The 21,505-nt window shown below is 39.3% G+C and overlaps 1 protein-coding gene across 2 annotated transcripts in view; it reads right to left on the bottom strand.

Annotated features, from left to right (window-relative positions):
* The window catches only part of Dnah5 (dynein axonemal heavy chain 5), a 192,320-nt gene that overhangs the window by 26,775 nt on the left and 144,040 nt on the right, over positions 1-21,505 (bottom strand). For both annotated transcript variants that reach the window (XM_090332123.1, XM_090332124.1), the window contains exons 62-70: positions 20,766-20,901; positions 19,924-20,240; positions 19,255-19,410; positions 18,489-18,671; positions 10,060-10,303; positions 8,990-9,104; positions 8,283-8,473; positions 2,983-3,104; positions 1,096-1,245 (exon numbers count right to left, since the gene is read on the bottom strand). In XM_090332123.1, coding sequence (XP_090188249.1) covers positions 1,096-1,245; positions 2,983-3,104; positions 8,283-8,473; positions 8,990-9,104; positions 10,060-10,303; positions 18,489-18,671; positions 19,255-19,410; positions 19,924-20,240; positions 20,766-20,901 — 1,614 coding nt within the window. The remainder of the gene's footprint in view (positions 1-1,095; positions 1,246-2,982; positions 3,105-8,282; positions 8,474-8,989; positions 9,105-10,059; positions 10,304-18,488; positions 18,672-19,254; positions 19,411-19,923; positions 20,241-20,765; positions 20,902-21,505) is intronic.

Genomic DNA, 21,505 nt, shown 5'->3' with positions numbered 1-21,505 from the left:
GTGGAGCAGCAAGAGGAGAAAGTGGAACTGAAAGAAGATGAAGAGAAAGAAGATGATGGGAGGAAAGGTGGAAGAGAGCAAAGGAGGAAAGGAGGGAGTGAAGAAAAAGAGGGAGGAAGAGAGGGAGGGAAGCTATTATAGTCAAACTTTCCTTTTCCCTGAAGGGAAAAAAAAGATAACTTTCACAATACATATTGGACAAGATAAAAGTGTTGAACTTGAAAAGGAAAAACGGAAAGGAGCAGGGATCTCAGTGCCCTGAATGGGAAAACTCCACTGGAGCTGGTTCTTTTCATAATTCCCAGGGCCCTGGGTGGAGCTGGTGGACGGGACGTTCTCACCCCTTGCTGGAGAGAATGAGGGGGATGCTGCCGACTGTTACAGACTGCAGAAGAGTATACTCAGGGCTTCTCTGTAGAAGCCTGTCAGGAGTCAACCTTGCTGAGTGTTAGAGTTCAAGTTTCAATCATGAAACCAAATCCTAAATCCCTTCAGTAGATAAATGCCTCTGAGGTTGTGGGGGGAACAGATTAAAGATCTTGGAAAACAATCACTGAAGGGCAGGATCCACATTTTTTAAAACAAAAGCCATTTTAGGACAATGTACTTTTTTACATTCTGAGTGGTGGTAGCATTTTTCCCGGAAAAATGGGCATGGGAGTGAAAATGGGTGCTATCTTCTGAACTGCTCTCTCCCTAAGGCTTCTGTCTTCCTCCTGTTCAAGAACACAGATTTACTACACAAACCAGTGAAGCCACATTGCTTCTGAGGTAGGATAAAATTATGCACAAGAATAAAGCATTATCTTTATGTTACATTTATATGCCAAGCTTAGAATCATGGTTTTCTCCAGTACTTTCGTCAGACCACTTGGACTAAAAGCAGTTAATAAATCACTTAGGCCAATGTCCACTTCAGTATTTTATGTGTGGTTTACTTCTCCATTCTTCACATTTGTGTTGCTAGAAAATTACAGAAAAGTGTACAAGGAAATTCTCATTGGTAACGTAACATGTGAAATACTATTTTAAATGTAAAGAAAAAATGTTCCCTTGAAATGTTCTTCTATGTTTTGTTTAATAGGAACTTTTTACCTGGGCAATGGTTCTATCTGGACACCAGGACCTAATAAGGAGAAGTCGCCTGAAACAGTCAAGAGATTTATCATAGGCATTAGGAAGAGGCTCCTCCTCAGGGCTTTCCTTATCGAACCACATTTTCCACATTTTCTCATTTCTTGATATCTGAAAGTAGCAGAAGGTAGGAACTATGTCATGTCACACAGAAAAATCCTTCAGTAGTACTGATGAATACTTTTCATTATACCTTCTAACCTTTCTATACATGTATGAACTATATATCCCTTTGCTATTTTAAAATTTTATATGCTAGTTCACAAAGTCTGGTAGTAGAACGTCATATGTAATTTGCTTTAATGTAAGTCTATATTACTGCCTATTTACAGCCAGCTCCTGAATAGGGAGGTTCTGTCTGGAGTGTTTGGTTTCTTGTATCCTTTCTAGTAACAAATTTGCAAAGGATAATAAAAAAAAATCAATGGAAGCTCGATTTCCCTATTTCACAGAAGTCTGATTTGTTTTATAAAACTGCTCCCTATTCATTCATGTTTCCTAATTTCCCAGAGCCACTCTTGACACAAAGGAAGACATTTAATACCCAGTTGTTATTGAATAAGCAAGGTTTTGGTCAATACTCCATTACAACACAGTAATTTGACATATTCCACTTTATATTCATCATCAAATGGATGATCAGATGTCTGCTACCTTTAGGGATTTGGTAAAAAGTCAAAGGACATGGTATGTTATCCTCTAGAGCTTAGAAATCAAAGGAGAGCAGAGTCACAGAGGCAAGCAAATCAAAAATATGGAATAAACAAATAACATCTACAGATTAAATAAAATTTTCACTAGTATATTGCCTTTGATGAAAGCCTCAAAGGTGCCTTTTTGTCTAGACATAGAAAAAAATCATCCCAGGTCAATATTTATAGAAATTACTCTGTGATAATAAAACTGATTTCTTTTAATCCTACAAGACTATAATATATTGTAGAGTGGTTTCAGGAAAAAAACACCATATGCAGAAAAGTCAGTGACTTCTCACACACACAGGGCTCTGGGAAAGGTCACTGAGATCATTCCCAAGAGGAATAAATCAGAATACACTAACATCTCCTAAATAAATGTAACCACAAAGAAGGGATTATACCTCAAATTCATGGTAATAACTTTTTTAATCTCAGCCAATACAAAACGTCAAAATGTAACAGAGCTTATGTATCTGGTGAACTTAAACTGAAAAAGTGAAAATCAACTTTACGACATTTACTGAGGGGGTAAAGAAACTTCAGCCTATGGACAATGATGTCCCCTTGTGGCCACTGTCACTTTCCTATGGTCACCTGGTGATCAAGAACCTGCATTCTGGCCATTTCCAACTCAGTTCTCTATCCGCAGCTTCCATGATTCCAACACACACAAACCACCAGGAAACAAATGATGCTAATGTCTGAAGGTAAGAAGTCAAGTCTCTGTGTCCAGTCCATTCCTCAGTAAAACAATGTGAGGGAAGAACAGGAGGGAAGGAGATAGAGTATTTAGGTGGATCATGTTCATGTTTCTTTTTAGTTGATCTTTAGAAAGAAGAAAAAGTCTTTCAAATATGCATAACTGTTTAGCCTAATGAATTAATCAGCTTTTCCACTTGAGGACCTTCCACTGATGAGATGTGGCCCAAGGAAGCACCAGAGCAACTTCCTTGCTACATTTCCTCCGGAAGGACCCGTCTGCCATGAGTGCAGCTGTGTTTTGGGGGTGTGGATGAACGAAGGCCAAGCGCGTGAGATACCACCAAGAGTGACATTAACGGGCCTCGTTCCTGCACACATGTTGCAGCTAATGACAAGCCGCAATAAGTTGGCATTCACTTAAATACACTGTAGTCAAAGACGAAGCTACCTGATCGAGGATGTCTGAAAACTGTCTAAGCTTGCTCAGTTCCACCAAATTCAGCCACGTCATGTCCAGAATCCATTTTGATGGTTTAGGAGGACAGGCTTTAAGATCCAGTGAGGCTCCACCTTTAAAATTAAACACCTGAGGTTAGCAGGTTCTTTTCTTTCTTTCCTATGAAACAATCTAATCTTTTTAAATCGAGGGTTCTGGAGGTAGAATTCCCTGACTTGTACTTTCTAGGCAGGCACTTGACTTGACCTAGGCTTTTGAGACTCCATTGTAAAAAAAAAAAATGTATTGTTTACAATATTTTATTGCAATTATTTTACTGGCTTGACATTTCTTTTTGTTGTTGTTGTTTTTGGTCAGTTATGGGGCTTGAACTTTGGGCCTGGGCCCTGTCTCTGAGCATTTTGTTTCAAGGATACCACCCTACCCCTTGAGCCACAGTATCACTTCGGGTTTTCTGGTGGTTAATTGGAGATAAGAGTCTCATGGAATTTAGTGCCCAGGCTGGCTTTGAGCCATGATCCTCAGATCTCAGTCTCTTGAGTAGCTAGAATTACAAGCATGAGCCACCAGTGCCAACTAGCTTGACATTTCGTTCTCTTTGGGTTTTTTTTGTCCAGTCCTCAGGGCCTGGGAACTGTCCTTGAGCTTTGTCAAGGCTAGAGCTCTACCACTTGAGCAACAGCACCATTTCTGGCTTTTTTCTATGCATGTGGTACTGGGGAATCGAACCTGGTTCTCCTGTGTGCTAGGCAATCACTCTACCACTAGGCTAAACTCCGGGCCCTAGACTGACATTTCTTAAGCACAGTAATATAAATCAAAGTGAGTAGCATTCCTTAAAATGTAATAAATATGGGGCCGAGAGTTTGGCCTAGTGGTAGAGTGCTTGCCTAGCATGCACAAAGACCCGGGTTCGATTCCTCAGTACCACACACATAGCAAAAACCTGGAAGTGGTGCTGAGGCTCAAGTGGTAGAGTGCTAGCCTTGAGAAAGTCCAAGGACAGTGCTCAAGCCCAGGACTGGCAAAAAAAAAGTAATAAATATATAGATGATTTTATAAAACCGAATATAAATAATCAGTAATATAGCTTCCTAATTAGGCAGATGCCTGACCATGGACTAGGACTATTTCACCTGATCTTCTATTTCCAAATCTATAAAATAGAAATAGTGAAGCCTGGGAGTCATTCTCAAGGATTGAAGACAAAGACAGGGGTCACTAAATGAGCAACAATCATTATTAAGAAAAGTCAAGCCAGGCACTTGTGGCTCATACCTGTAATCCTGGCTACACAGGAAACTGGAATCTGAGGATGGTGGTTCAAGGCCAGCCCAGGCATGAAAGTCCATGAAAGTCTTACCTCCAATTAGCCACCAGAAAACCAGAAATGGCACAGTGGTTCAAAGAGGTGGAGTGCTAGCCTTGAGCTGAGCCACTCAGGAAAAATGCCCAGGCCCAGAGTTCAAACAACAACACGACAAACAACAAAAAGCCAATATTAATAGCTCAATATTAATCAAGCCAACAGCAAGAACCCAATATCCACACAGCTAATTATAGAGAATTTCCCCACACTTTTCAGTAGCTCTCTACATGCCAGAAGGATTCTCTTCTAAAAACATGGCATTTAGTCTTTATACTCTTGTTGAGCCCAGCCCAAAGGCACATCACATATATTCAGTTAATTGAACCACAACAAAAAGTCCCAAATGGCACTGACAGCTGTCCACAGGTTATAAGTCTTCACAACCCACCTCACTGTCCCAGAATCCAAAGTAATAAATGACACATTAAAAATATTATTTTGCCTACTTCTGAAAAGCTCAATAGGTAAATCAGAGAACTGGCAAATTATTTATTGGATAAAGTCTATTAGTTAATAAATAAAAACCAAGTTAATTATTATGGGAAAAGTAGGTTCTATAAGTATTTCTTATAAGGATAACCAATTCATTTAGCCATCTTTAGAAATCCTTCATAGAACAGAATAGGTTATAGACAAATAACAATATCCAAAATGTTTATTGAGCCAATCTCTGCTTTATCTACACACTGCCGACACCACTAAATTGTTATCTTTTGCCAAATCCATCTTAGTATATTTATAACAAGGTAAATGTAGCCTTCAAGCTATTTAAATGGAAATATGAGCTCATAAAGAGAAGGCAGATTGTTTTCACTCCAGGAAGCAGTTAAAGACCTAATGACAATGGCATTGTGTTGAATAAATATGGCACCAATTTCCATGGCAACTGCCTATTTTCCATCAACCCCAAAAGAATAAAGGTACTCTCCAATAGATTAAAGGAAAGGCTGTTACTGGAAAAGAAAGGTTGTTCTTTGCAGGAAAAAGCATTGTTCTGTGTTTGGAGAAGGGCAAGCTGCAGCTAGCCTGCTCCAAAGCTGAAAAATGGGGTAAAAGGAATGATTGTTACTTGAGTGAAAGACCTATTCTTAGAATAACAAGACACCAGATCAAACATACCCTCGATGCACAGATACCTAAGAAAGGAATAATTCACAGCACATAGAGACACAGCACATGAGACAAATACATGGCTGTAAGAGCTACCTTCCCCTCTTGAATGAATCTTTAATGCATAGTCAATTTCTAGAATCAGTGATTGGTCATACAGCCATTGAAGATTTCCTAATGGGAAGTTATTCTTCACATTCTTAAGAAAATGCATACGTGCATTTTCTTATGGAGAGAAAAGTATACAGTGTCCATATGTGGTGGGCATATTACAAATCATGGTTTGGTAAGATGTGGCAAATAGGAGATTTATGGGTAAGAGGGTAACAGTTAAAACATTCGCTTTGGTCACTTCCTTGATAAAATGCCCTCACACGTCATTTACTCTTTTCAGACTTCCACTTTCACTGCTACAACTCAAGATTAGCAAAATATATGTAGTGATGATGTTAAGAATTCACATAATTCATGTAAATCCTAGCATGGGCAATAGGCTGAGCCCAGGGCATCCCTGTCACCATAACCTTCAGGGCCCTGTTTTGATTAGTCCAGTGCAGGCATGAGTTGGACACATTTCTGTGCATCTTTGACATGCAACAGCTATTTATAATAACACTTCATGAAACAATTCTACAGGACGCTTTAGAATAATTGTGCTGTGGATGTTTTTTTAGTCATTTGGTGTACACTATCTTTTCAAGGGCTTTAAAACTATTTAAAATAACTCAAAATGCTATTCAGAGGATGTTTGTATTCCCCCGGCCTCAAAATTTATAGGATGAAACCTTATCTCCTAACTCTAATGGCCACTCTGATCAAGAAGTGACACCAGTGGGAGTTAAGATCAGATGAGATCATGAAGACTCTGCCTTCGCAGCTACTACTGCTCAGTGTTCTCAGTGGAATCAAGCAAGAGGACCTGCTTCTCTGCTCTGCTCTGCCTCCTTCCATGAGAGAATGCAATGAGAAGTCGGCTGTCCACAACCCAGAAGAGGGACCTGATCTTCCTGTATCCTACTCTTAGACCTCCAGCCTCCAGAACTGGGAGGAATACGTTTTGGTTGAAGAGCTAAAAAAAGTGCCCCCATTCTGAAGCAGCAACCATCTTGTTGTTTATGTAAACTGTGAGTGACCCAAAAGTGCACAAAATTAAAGAAACAGAATTGTGGTGCCATTAAGTCCCATGAACTGACCTGTCTGTGTTAAAATTAACCAGAACTCGTGCAAATTCAAGGGATGGCATTTTGTTTTCTAAAGCAGAACTCATATAAATTCAAGGGATGGCATTTTTTTTCTAAAACCATAAAACTACCCTCAGACAGCTAATTAGGACTCTACTGGCATGGGAATCTCCCTTAGCTCCCACTGCCCTGAACTGTCCCTAACCCCTACCTTATCTCACTCCAATAGCTGATTGCTGTGTTGATGTAAATCTGTTATCTTTGCCTTTAAAAGCCCTGTAGAAAAGCTGTCCGGGGCTTCTAGGCTCCCGCTGTAGGGAGTAAAGGACCAAGCCCTCGCTGACCAAGCCCTCGCTGACAGACCGCCTGAATAAAGCCTTGCTTTTGCATTTCGGAATGTCTGTCTCGGTGGTCTCTTGGTGGTCGTCCTGAGACTTGGGCATAACAGGTGTCAGTAAAACATCTAACACTACAGCAATTTGTTATGATCAAACATTCAAGAGCATGAAGATGAATTTTTGTCTCCCAGATTCCCTGGGATCAATACTTCATTAAAGGAAGTTAATAATCAATGACATGATCTGTTCAATCTGTTCAGCCTCTGTGCTCCAGTCATCCAGGTTACTTTGCTATAGTTCCATCTTACCATACTACCACTAAGAAGCCTGGACACTGTCTGTCCCTCGCCTTCAACATTCTTCTTCTCAATGTCACTTTGATGGGTGGTGGCTACATAGAGGTAGCATAGCACACATTTTATGGTGGTGGGCCTATCCTGTACCCTGAATACAGTTGTGGGTATATAAATCTATATGTGTGATAAAATGTCAGAAAACAACTGAATAATCCTAAGATGGTTATCTCTTTCAAATCTCAACCACCTGCCCACCTCTGAAGAAATACTTTTAGAGATAACATTGACTACCCCAATAAATACCCCATTAAAAGTTTCAAACTTATCAGTCTACCATATGATGTCTCTCTCTTCCCTGAATCCATCTGCACTCGAATAAGGTATTTCCTTCATCAGCATGCCTATCTCAATACTCTGGAACACAGTAGGTCTTCAGGAAGTGTCCATTATTCATTATTCATTCAATAAATGAACACATAAAAAATGTCACACACTGTGCCAGGGGTTTGGCCTAGTGGTAGAGTGCTTGCCTAGTGTGAATGATTCCTTGGTACCACATACATAGAAAAAAGCCGGAAGTGGTGCTGAGGCTCAACTGGTAGAGCTCAAGGACAATGCCCAGGCCCTGAGCTCAAGCCCCAGGACTGGCAAAAAAATGTCACATAAGCACCTCTTAAAGGAAATGTAAAGAAATCATTATGAGCAAAGCATAATTTAAAAATATAGCCAAGCGGGGTGTGGTGGCTCTCACCTTTAATCCTAACTACTCAGGAGGCTGAGATCTGAGGATCAAGGTTCAAACCCAGCCCGGACACTAAAGTCTATGAGACTCTTATCTCCAATTAACCACCAGAAAAACAGAAGTAGTGTAGTAGCTCAAGGGGGAGAGTGGTAGCCTTGAGCGTATATGTATATACACACACAAAGAGAAAGAGAGAGAGAAGGATCTTCAGAATGATGCTGACATTTGCATCTGTGTATAATCCTTCCTACTGACCTTTAATAAGAGTAAGAAACTCTTCATGCCTGACTCGGTTTCTCTGAATGTCGATCTTCAGGGTTAGCAACAGAGTGAACAGGAATTTGTGCTCCTCGTACAAGCCTCGAGCAGCATACTTATACACCTCAAACGTCATGTGCTCGATGATATTAGCAATCCTCTTGCTTGTAATCGGGCTCTTGCCAGCCCTGAGGGAAAAAAGAAAAAACATTGAAATCAGGCACATTCCCCTGCCCTTTTCAGTTGTCTCTAAAATCAGAATCTTTAAGGGAGAGTAAGTAACTTTTCAGGAAGATTCTTGTTTCTATACATCATGCATAAGCCTCCTAAATCTAAGATAACAAGTGTTCTCTCAACATGAAATCACATAACAGGATCCTCAACATTGCCTGAATCAATTTTACCCACAGGGCACGATCACTCACAACAATGTGTTGGGAATTTTCTTGGTTAGCAAAAACACTTGAAAGGAATCAAATCAGTGCATGAAGAATTGCTATCATTTTCTCTGAGCATAAAATGATGAATCAGAATGATTTGTTAACACACTAGTAATTACACCAACCTGAGCTCTGGAAAAGGTAAAACAAACAATAACTAACTAAATAAAAGATTCTTCCTAACAAAAGGAAAGAAAACGATAAATGTCATCATTCTAATCCATGGATAAAGAATTCAGCCAGGCTTCCTGAATGCAGACATACCTGGCTAAGGAAAGGTCAAACAAGCCCAGGAACTGACGGAGCGAGGTCTGATACATTTCATTAACGAAGCACATCTCTGTGATGAGGAAGTAGAGAGTGCTTCCCCGAGTAGCGACTGGAAGAACAGAGACCAAGGTTGCGCATATTACGTGGGTGGAAAATAAATGAGACCTACAGACACAGTAGCCTAAACTGTAAATTAAAATGTGTTCTGTCTCTTTGTCTTCTCTGTGGCCTACTAGAGGGCAGAAAGCAATGCTCATTTATTTATGAATCTGCTTTATGTTTATGTACGAGCTTTATGTCTTAAGCAAAGGGTACCTCTCATTTCAGAACCGCGGGACACCTTATAAACACATCTTACTATCTTTTAGCACAGGCAGCAAAGACAGCCAAGGAATTTCAGAGGTTTTACAGCTGACACCCAGTAAAGGATATTGCCAGGATTTAGGTCCTCATTCTGAAGCTCATGAACACTCTGTACTTACGCTCAACCTCAGGTTTGCAAAATAAGCAATCCAAAGATACTGCTCTTGAGGATAGAGTTTTAACTTTTCCTAGGAGATAGGATAAATTACTAAGTAATGGCCGATTAAATATTTAATGGTGGATTACGGCAGCTGCCAGTGAATATGAGTTTGCAAATGGGTGGCTGAGACTCAATGCCAGGGAATCACTTTCCTAGCACAAAGTCTGTGAACAACATACTGGCATGATTTTCAAATGATAAACAACTAGAGAACAGGCTACAGTGCCACACCAGTGTCTCCAATGTCACTGATCTGCAGTCAAGACTTTCTTTCAATCTCCTTTTTTTTTTCCCCATCCATAAGGGTATATAAAAACTTTGAAGGATTCCCTACTATGAACCGCATCTAGAAAGTTTAAAGCATTATATAGTTGTCTTTTTTTCCCATCTGCGATTTACAGTTTTCAAAAGCAATGCCATGAACTCTAATTGGCCTCCCCATTTTGCAAAGTCCTTTGTGTAATTTCCTGACTTCATTCAATTTTCATTTCCTTTTTTGCTCCAATTTCCGGTGGCATGTGTCCTTCGTTATTCGACTCACCGGGCCTGTATTCCTCTCGGGCTGTGTTAATTTGAATTTCTGTCTCAGCAGAAATGTCCAGCTTCTGAGTCACCTCCTCGGCAGTCTTCTTGGTGCTGCTCAAAACGGTGATGAGGCTCTCGTCTTCCACCAGGGACCCCTGTGTACTCGTCAGGCGGTAAAGCAAATTATCTTCCAGCTCCTTCATCCTTCTCTTGTTCGCAGTTACATCTTCCATAAGGTGAGTTCTCTCTTTCTCCAATTCCTGTTCATTTGTGTAAATACATTTCCTTCCTGAATTAACTATTTGCGGGGGGGGGGAGCACATTCTATAAAAAAGGAACCCAATCAGCTCTTGAGATTCTGTATTTTACTATATTTATCATAGCTGACTGTAAGACTCATAAACATCAACTAAGGAGGAAGAAAATTAATAGATGGAAGAAGAAATAGGAAGTGATATCTTTGCTGGGCACTGGTGGCTCACTCCTGTAATCCTAGCTACTCAGGAGGCTGAGATCTGAGGACTGTGGTTCAAAGCCAGCCCGGGCACAAATGTCCCTGAGAGTCTTATCTCCAATTAACGAACCACCAGAAAACCAGAAGTGGTGCTGTGGCTCAAAGTGGAAGAGCACTAGCCTTGAGAACAAAGTGGTTTAGGAACAGTGTCTAAGCCCTGAGTTCAAGCCCCAGGAATGGCAAAAAAAAAATGGCAAAAGAAAAGGAAGTAAGGAAATTAAATTTTAAAAACTGAAAAATCTTGGCCTAAAAATAAGTATCTCTTTCTCCAAAAGAAGTAAGGTTTTGCGTGTTTTCTCAAAGATGTTCTAATTATCTGGGAGAGTAGAGTTTGGGGAGATCATTCTCCTCTCTGGTTCTTTCTTTCCCCTGGCAGCATGGAGAGGAACAGTAGAGGAAATGCAAGTGACAGAGTGTGACAAAAGTCCCTAGGGACAACAGATAAAATAGTTTCCTGGAACCAAAGTAAGTTTCACATGAAAGTCAAGTAATTATAGGAAAGACTGCAATTTCGAAGCTAAGAAACAAAATTAAAAAGAAATGAAAAATTAGTAAAGTTAAAAGGTTTATGTGTGTGTGCTAATCCTGGGGTTTGAACTCTGGGATTAGGTGCTGTTTCTGAGCTTGTTTGCTCAAGGCTCTGTGACTTTACTTCCAGCTTTTTGGTGGTTAGTTGGAATGAAGAAACTCTCAGACTTTCCTGCCCAGAGCTGACTGAAAACTGTGATCCTCAGGTCCCAGCTTCCTGACAAGCTAGAAATAGATGTAAGCCAATAGCACCTGACTTTAAATTTAACTTTTTTGAAAGGAAGATAAATTCAGGGTATCTTTTGAAAAGTTTTCTAAATATATTGCACACTGACAATGGGCCAAACCACATTAATAATAAAAATATAATTAGTATCTCCACAGAACTTTAGGTATAGGGTTAAAAGCAGATGACTGAAAAACGAAGTCACAAGAAAGTAATTCTGGAATACAGAGTGTGACTCATTTTGTGTCCAGGGAGTACAAAGTTCCCTGGAGATACAGTGCCACATTCAAATTCCTAGAGCAGCTTCAGAAAGGAAAACATCCGGGCATTCAGGATATGGTCCAGCAGAGCTTCTGATTCCACTCTCCTTTGAGAGAATAGAAATCTAAACCATGATGAATCATATAACTCATATAACATATGGAGAAAGGAGAAGCTAGACCTCTCCAAAACTGTCATTGTTAATAATGATGCACATTTTTTCACTGAGAAACATGGAGCTAAAAATTAAGCTTACAGTGGTAAAAACCCATGGTCTCTGCTTTCTGTTCTGCACACACAATTAACACACCCTGGTTGTACAGATGAGGTAGTCAGGAGTCTACCTAGCTCTGAACTCATCATTTAAAACTCAAGAGTAAGGTCCATGAATATTTTAGAAAAGATAAATTTTATCTTTAAGAGGAAAAAAAATCTGCACTTCCATTAGTTCTTTACTTGTTGAGCTGTGGCAAGTCAAGAAAAATCTGCACCATTGCTTCCATCTGCTATCCAGTTACATTTGAAAGCCTCCTTGATGGTTATTCTGATTCATTTATTCACTAAGTGAGAATTTCAAATTTCAAGAAATGTGAAAATCAGAATAAACATGCGACATTTTATGATTGCTACAAAAATTCCTTTCATAAGCAATTGCCTTCAAAGTTCTCCTATTAGAGAGGTACTGGAAAATGAAATGATAATAAGTTTTAAAATTTTTTCCCAAAAATTTTAATCTGCATTCTGAGTTCCTACAGGGGAACTACTGTAAAGTTCTTCATTTCTGAATACTAGGGGAGGAGAAAGAAAAGGGAGGAAAAGCAAGGGAAGGGACTGAAAGGGAGGGGAAAAGAGGAAGAAAAGGGAAGAGAAGGAAGCTTCTTGGCAGCAGAATGGCATATGTTTGTATCAATACATGCACCATCTATAACTCTATGGGCCTCAGGTCCCTCATCTGACAAACAGGCAGAGAAGCAGCTAACAGAAAGATTGTGAGGACACTGCCAGCAACACAACTGAGGCAGGGACAGTATTAAGATAGTTGCTCAAAATTGTCTCTTACCTTCCATCTCTTCCTGGTTCATTTCCAATAGAACTTCAGAAGCATGATAATGGTCATTTGAAAAGTAAGGCACTTAAACAATCAACTTAGGATTTGTCACGAAACAAATTCCACTACTAATTCTGCATCCATAGGAAGTGAAATCAATAATAATGAGATATTTGCACTACTCAGTTTACTGCAGTACGTATGATTTGGAATAGCCAAAACAAGGAATTATCCATCATTATAGGAATGGATCAAGAAAATCACACACACACACACACACACACACACAAACACACACACACACACAAACACTGATATTATTCAGGTATAAAAATAAGTAAAGTGGCTTGGGGTGTGGCCCAGTGGTAGAGTGCCTGTGTAGCATTCATGAAGCCTTGGGTTCAATTCCCCAGCACCACACACACACTGCTAGCCTTGAGTACCCAAACCCTGCATTCAGGACTGGCAAGAAAAAAAAAAGTACGGGTAAAATCCTGTTATTTGTAGCAACATGGAAAAACTAGAAGACATTAAGTTAAGTGAAACAAGAAATATATATTCTCACTTATATGTGGAAGCTAAAAAAGAGCTTCAAAAGAGAAAAAATTATTGATTGTCATGGCTGGAAAAAGTAAGGAGATGGAGAAGTGTTGGAGAGAGGAAAGGCTAAGTATAGGTGTAGTTGGATAAGAGGCATAATTTCTACACAATAGTATAACTACAGTTGACAATAATTAACTTACATGGGGCAAAATAACTAGTCAAGAGGCTTTTAATCTCCCCAACACAAAGAGCTGATAAATGTGGGAGGTGACAGCTATATCACTTACTTTGATGGGATCTTTACCCCTGTATTAAAAATCACATTACAGCCAATAGAAATGTTCACGACATCAATCAGGATATATTGCATTCATAAACTGCTTTGTTAAGTGGCAACCCTTTTGCACAACAGAGAATTTAAAAATTGAAAAAAATGAATGTACACTTCAATTTAACACAAGACAACTTAATCTCACATACTATTGTATAATTATATAATGAAGTCTCTTAGAAGAGAAGAGAAAGAGAACTTTAGTCTACTCAAGTTTAGAATGCTGAAGCATTCCAAGTTGTCCTGGAATAAGCACCAAGTCATCTTGGTTCTTTCCTCACAGTTACCTTTTATCTTCTGCTCATTTTCCCAGTTAACGCCACAACCCTAATTAAGGCTTCAATTCTTCACTTGTGGATTTGCTACAATTAGTCTCCCTACTCATGTTGTCTTTCTCTTCTGTGATCCCCTTTCACTCTCCCAGTCAGACCATGAAAGGTCCCAAATTCTCAACATAGTTTATAAATCAATTACGATCTACATTTCATGGTTTCTTGAGAAGCCTGTGGTGTCAGCTAAAAGCTGGCCTCCACGTTGCTTTTGAAAGCCGTTATGAATGAAAATTGGCATTAATGTATGCAATAAGGGAAACATCATGCGATTATTGCAATAGAAAATGAACAGACTAAATAGTACAGTGATGGTTGTGTCCAGCGTAATTATCATTATTATCAACACTAATTAGATAAATTAGCCAATTAAGATAACTTCCTATATCCCCAAACAATTTTAAAAGCACTAAAAATTCTATCACCCCGAGTTTGAAATCCATTAAAATAAACTAACATAATTAATACAATTTAAAGTGCCAGTTTGAATTGCATAAACAATCTGAATATAAAATAGAAGGCAATAGCCAAACACACTGTGGCTGAGGGAAAGAAAATATTATTTGGGAAGATAAGTAGAATAATTATTATTTTCATTCAATATGAGAAGACTTAAAATGTACTTTGGAATATGATTTGCTTTCACTTATATGGCTGATATAAATGTATTTCTGTTAAATTATCACTTTAATTCCACCAATACATAAGAAGATAGCACTTTTTAAATTTGCTCAGTGAAGAGATGATCCCTTAGCAAGGACAGATAATAGATACATAGATAGACAGATAAGGAAGTAAACATCTGTGCTAAATATACTACATGATGTTTGCAAACTGAAAAATTTTACAAAATCGTGATTAAGCTAACTTTTCTTGAAACAATATGTCAAGTGAATTAAGTACAGAAACCATTTTAAAAGCTCATAAATATATTTGTTTTAAAATGCTCAAAGAAGTATCCTAACCAAAAAACAAAGGAAAACTAAAATTATTTCTGTACATAAATCTCATTGAGTTCCAAATTTCTGAAATCAATCAATGAAGCAGTTATTCAGAGTTCTCATTTCTCTGTCAGAAGGTTTCATTGGCAAAGGTAACTTCTCTGTTGTACTTTACATGGATAATTAACATGGAAAGATTAATGAGATTACAGAAATTATTTTCTCTATCACCAGTAAGCTTATGATATCATGTCTATTATTTTTTTATTTTACATGAAAAGCCTTTTTATTTATTAAAAAAAAGTTATTTTCCTTTCTGGAAAATTTTTATAGACCTCTTCCATGCTGACTATGAGGTTTAAGTCCTAAGCCTGACAAAGGAATGAGGACTGGGAATGAGGCCTAGTGGCAGAGTGCTAACCCAGACTGAATGGGGGTTCAATTCTCCCATACTACACAAAAAAAATAAATAAAACAAATAGAATTAAAGGATAAATAGAAGCCACAAAAAAGAAGGAAACAAAAGCCATATAATGAGTGATTGTTGTCCTTAATGTACTGTTATCTCTCATCTCTTTTGCTATCCCTTGGTTATCTCACACTGTTACAATATTTCACCTTGTTATCTATATTTTATATGTGCTTAATTGGTTATTTGAAATTGGATGGGGAAGGGGGGAAATCAAGATGAGCAGGGGAAGGGAGGAGGGAAATGGGGACCATATCATGAGAAAGGGTATCAATGTTTGTGAAGTAATGCACCTTCTATCTGGTGAATATAATGTAACCCTTCTATTAATTACAATAAAAATATATGAAAAAATAAAAAAAGAGAAAGCATCTCTAAAAATAATAATAATGAATGAATAACTGTACTGAAGCACAATGTGAAAATTGGGAAATCACTCTCAAAATCATTTTTAAATGAAATCATTTTAACATCTTGTTTTTTGGGCAAACATAATAGCACATGCTTATCATCCCAGCTGCTGAGAAAGTGCAGGTAAATTCAGGAAGACACCAGTCTGAAACAAACTATAGCAAAATTAGTGAGACCTTGAGTCTCAAAAAGCTAAAAAAAAAAGGGGGGGGGTAAGAGTATAGCTCAAGTAGCAAAGCACTTGCTAACAATTGTGAGACTGCAGGTCCTTTCCTCCATGCTGCAAAAACAGAGAAACAATAAATGCATCAATTCTGCTTCCTTATATTTGTCTTGTTTCCTGGGGCCAGGAGGACTTGAACATCTATCAGGTCTACACGTGAGCGAGCTTGAGGCCCCAGGTTGTCTGACAAGGAGCCTTCCCCGTGTCTGTATTCCCAGGACAGTAGACAGGTGATTCACGGCAAGGAAAACGCACCCAGTCCTTTCCTGGGTCAGAACTTCCTTCTGCAGGAAGATTCACTCCTAAGAGCAGGAGCCATCTCCAGGGAAGCTGCTTCTGACCAAGGCCTCACTTCCTCCCGCTCTCTAAGACCAATTCCTAACTGTAGCTTCTTCCCACCTTCCATATCACCTTGACTCAGCAAAGCTTTCTATGTATAATCATCTAAGAAGTGGCTGCTGCCACTGCATTGTCAATGAAATCAAAGGAGTCATTTGGACTTAAATGTATCTATTTCTGTGTCCATAAGGCACAGAAATAAGCCATTCTCAATGGGGTCACTAGATTGTGAGAAAAATCACCCAAGAGCATAAGAGTTCACCTCAGATCCAATTACCCTCTATGTACCACCAAGGCTGAGCCATTCAACAATGGGGGCAGGTTCCAGAATATGATAAGAGCAGATGTTGTAAAAGAAAAGTCTTCCTGAAGAAGCAATGACGTAGGGGCCATCAAAAGTTAGTCCACCAACTCATGTCATTCATCCTAAGATGTTATTTTAGAAAATAAAGATGCATATTATATCATAATGAGGTTTAGGAATTAGTCTTGGCCACACTTCTTAGAAAATAATATTTTATTGTTTTGTTTTGCTTTGTGCAATAACGGGGCTAGAATTCAGGGTCTCATGTTCTCAATAACCTTTCTTGTTTCATCTGGCGTTCTATCATTTGAGCCTTGACTCTAGTCTGGCATTTTGTCCATGAATTGGAAATGGAGACTTGAGGGCTTTGCTGATTTAGAACCAAGAAGCCCAGACTGCAGGCTCCTGAGCAGTTGGGGGACAGCTGTGAGTCCAGCTGGAAGAACTCTTCATCGTCAATGTGGACAAAAGTAAGGAAGTCGTTTTCTCAAGAGACCTGATTTTCCAAATGAGAAAGTCTGGCTGTGGATGCCTACCAGCTTTGTAAGGCTATTCAACATTTTCTCAAATATGCTCACCAATGCCCCTTGCCACCTCCACTGCAACAAGTAAGGCTCAGTGCGAGAGCCGTAGTTACTGTTTTATTTTTTGTTGTTTTGTTTTGTTCTAACATCTGTCAGGGTGGCTTACTTTTTTCAAGGAAATTGTATACATCTCAACTAAATATAGAATAGAACTACGAGCCAACACGTCGTGCATTCAGCACCAGACCTCCTGATCTCCTTGAAGCCACGCTGCAGGTGAAAGCCCGTAACAGAGGCTGCCGCAAGACCTTCAGGACTCCAACTTGCTTAGCAATGCATGCTACTGAGCACCGATCCTTATCTTTCCAGAAGGAATGATATGACAGCTAAATTCCTCAAAATAACTCTACTGCGGTCCAAGAGAGGACTCACAGATAAGGTTATTTTAAAGATTGTTACGAGCTCAGCATTCAGTCTGTTGTTAGAACTACAGCGCTGGTTCTTGCCAGACACATGCATTTATGAAGTTGGATTAAAGGTTCTGAAAGCTACTATCGACTTTATGAATCAATGCGTCATGAGCAGCAAAGAGAAAATTCACAGAAAAAGGAAAAGAAGGCCAGAGAAAAGAAGAGAATGAGAAACAGAGAAACACATGTAGTGCTAGAAGATCAAGCCTGAGACAACACACAGAGAAAGAAGATATAGTGGGAAATGAGGATTCTAAGATGTTTGCTGGTGGTCTTGACCTATGAAAGGGGCCATGAAGTAAACTAAATTCATTGCTAGTCAATTCTAGAGAAGGTTGATAGCATCTTCAAGTGCTCCTGCACTTTCATCATGGCAGCCTCATTAATGTGCTCTACACGTCTGTGCTTAAGCTTCACACGTGTCCTAGTGGACACACTGACTTGAGAAAAGGAATATAATATATATATATATATACATATATAAATTCTGGGCCACTTTTTACAAACTCTATCGTCACAAGTTCCAAAACCTCACATCACCCATCACCTCACGCACAGAGCTCTCTTCTAAATCTAGAATGTCAGCTGTGATGCTCACATAGAAAGTTTTCCTCTCACATTCTAAAAGCACATAAGGAATCAAATGAAAGAAACACATGTTCATTCGAAAACTCTAAGTCAACGGCTAAAGAGAAGTCCAACTGGAACAAATTTTTCAGGAAAAGCCAACAATCGAATAATGACACTGATTATCTCAGAGATACATCATCAGTGTGGAGAAAAGAAACCAATGACCAATGTAATATATGAGATGTATATGAAAATCATGGGTATATAATTGGTGAATCATTTCTTTTAGATTAAAAAACTGATTTAGGAATTAGTAGAGAAAAAAAGGCATAAGAAGAAATAGACCTTGTGGCATCTTCTATTACGTTCATTGGTGAAAGACACATGCAGTGTGGTCAGCCACACCTCGCCCACCTGTTTCTCTGTGAGAATGACTCTCCCCAGAAGCTGGTCTTCCAGGCCTTTTGTGGTGACAGTAAAGTCGATGATGGAGGTACGAGCACTTATTTCTGGGGTGTAGGCTGGATTGGGCAGTTTGGTGGTAAGGTACAGTTTGAAGCCATCCATAACATCAACTTCCTTGTCACCAACCTTCACCTTTTATATTGAAAGAAAATTAAAAATAATTTTTAAAGAGGTATACTTTGCTGTTTCTAAGTACTGCTTTATCCAGCTTTGTAAGCGGAAAAGATCTGTATACAAAAAAATAATAATAATCGTGCCAGTGGCTCACATCTGTAATCCTATTCAGGAGGTTGAAATCTGAGGAACATAACTTGAAGCCAGCCCGCGCAGGAGAGTCCATGAGATTCATATTGTCAATCAACTACCAAAATATCGGAAGTGGAGTCGTGATAACTTAAGTGGAGCTCAAGTGGTAGAGCTCTAGCATTCAGGGCCTGAGGTCAAGCCCCAGCAAACACACACACACACACACACACACACACACACACACACACACACACACCTGCCATTAAATTTTTATAGTGCTTCAAGCCATTAGGATGGGAATAAAAGCCCCTTGATTACAAAAATAGTTTGTTTTGAATATTTTCAGTCAGGAAGTTCATCAAAGAAATTTTCCATTCACTTTGGACTCCAATTTGCATTGTGGCCTGGCATGACAATTGCAGTCATGTCACAATGATGTCATCTTCCATGTGGACTCTGCTTACCCTACCTTAAAAGTAGATCCAGTTTTAATAAAGTTCCTTTCCAAGACATTATCCAGAGCTGGATCCAGTTCCTCTCCGATGTCTTCAATAAGCAAAGGCCTTCCAAGGGAAAGGCTATCTTCCAGGTGATTTCTGAAGTACTTGTGATTTAGAGTCGTGATCTAGAAACAGGGTAACAGGTTAATCTCCATAGACAGGTCTTCATGAAAAGCTTTAGGCCTCCAACAACACGAAGCAAATGCAGCATAGCCCTTAATTTGGGAATCTATTGAGTGAGATGGTACAGAAAATTTGGCCTGTTTCCATTGTTTCCTTTGCTGGATATGCCAGGAAACACTGTGTGTTTTTTATCTCACAACCAATTTAGTGACAAATCATAATAAGTAGTCAAGAAATGCCCTTGTAAGTGCTGCACACATAATCTGCTCAACTCTGGCCTCCGTGTTTATTAAATCCACATTGTCTGAAAGATGGTTTTCGTAAAGATGAACACAAATGCAAGTGATGAGAGGTTTATAGAAGAGATTTTTGTTATTGGACCCTAATTGGCTCCGATCCTGCTCTCCCTGGGGTTGCCCAGCTACATACATAGCTTTAAACATTTCCTTTCTCTTGGACTCTCAGTAACCTGAGGAGATAAAACTTGATCGGCAGCACACTCAGATCCAAATCACCTGTAGTTCATTTTGGCTTTCTTTATTCTTAATCCAGATCTTGCCTTGAGTCTGCGGATCAATTAGCAAAGGATAACGTGATGCCTTGGTGACAATAATTCCATTCTGGACGGACAGGTCATCATTGGGCAGTCCTTGAAGGCTCCAATCACTGATAGTGGGGGCATCAATCAACATCTCATTGAGATTTAGATCATTTCCGAATGGAATTTTCCGAGCTTTCATTTCCTTCTTCCAATCATTTAACAGCAGGTCTCGAAATTCTTGGTTAAATGGACCAGAATAAGACAGAAAAGCGGTAGCCAACAATGCATCCCCTAAAACAGAAAAGAAGCATCCGTGAAATACTGCATGATCATTCTTATCATTGCTTACTACATTCTTTTAAAACATAAGCACATGTTGATGCCACTTGATAAATAGGCAGAGGTTTGATTGTGATTAAGCAGGGCCCAAATAGCCTATCAAGTAATAGCTGCAAGTAACATGGGAAGAGTTTGACTTTTGTTACAAGTGAGACATTGATGATGCACAGCACCTCAGAAGACAGAGCATTCATTCAGTATCCAGCAACATTCCTATGTACTCAGTACAATTTAAAAGCGACCTGATCACAGCAAGTGTAAAGGTCATTAGCCCATAGATAACATTATACAAACCTCTGAACTGGTTATGCGTATACACATACACACGTGTGCTAATACACAGACGCACACACACCCACACACACGTGTGCACGCACGAATTTGAAATAATGCAATAATGTAGAGTTGCTTGATTAAAGATTAAGTTTGCTAACCCTCTATAACATGTAAGCTCACTCATAATAGACTTTTACAGACCTACAAGTCGCTTGGTTTGTGCAGCGAACTCTTTGCTTTGCTCGGTCCATCGTGCTTTTTCTCCAGCCAAGCCACTGATAAGCGTGGAAGCAGTCTGCATCTTGTGTCTGCACCGCTCCGCATCTTCAAGCAGGGTCTAAATAAAAGCAGAACCAGAAGAAGTGCTTGACTGAGAAAATATAACTGTTGATCTTCCTCAAATATACTTTACAATCTATATCAATTGCCTTTCCCGGGCATGGATGCTGGACACTTCACAGCAAGCAGAGGATTCCATCTTCCTGGCTCTGTACAGCCCAGCGCTGTGTCTTCCCTGTCCACAAAACACGGAGAAGTTCCTTAGAACTACAGCCAGGGAGCGGGAGAGACTGTCTTCCATACTAACAACTGACAGACAACAGAAATAATAAAGAAAAAGAAAAACTAGCATGCCTGTAATATCATACAGCACAATGTAAAGAAACAGATCTCCTTCAGAAACATTTACTAATAACTCTCCTGTTAAAGCCTGATTTTGTTTCTTATTTATCTAACTCCACCCCTTTTTTTTCAGGTGAAATTTAGGGTTGTCTTCAGATTATTTCTTCTAATGCTCTTGCACAAAGTCCAACTGTGTGCTCTGTGTGTGTGTGTGTGTGTGTGTGTGTGTGTGTGTGTGTGTGTGTGTGTGTGTGTGTGTCCGCGCGCGCGCATGTGCATGTGCATGTCTTAGGGATAGAACCCAGGACCTGGGGTGTATC

This window comes from Megascapheus bottae, chromosome 4, assembly GCF_031878675.1.
Source record: "Megascapheus bottae isolate mThoBot1 chromosome 4, mThoBot2.hap1, whole genome shotgun sequence".
NCBI classification, from domain to species: domain Eukaryota; kingdom Metazoa; phylum Chordata; class Mammalia; order Rodentia; family Geomyidae; genus Megascapheus; species Megascapheus bottae.
The sequence above is the reverse complement of the archived record's forward strand: the minus strand, read 5'-3'. Positions and strand labels throughout refer to the sequence as shown.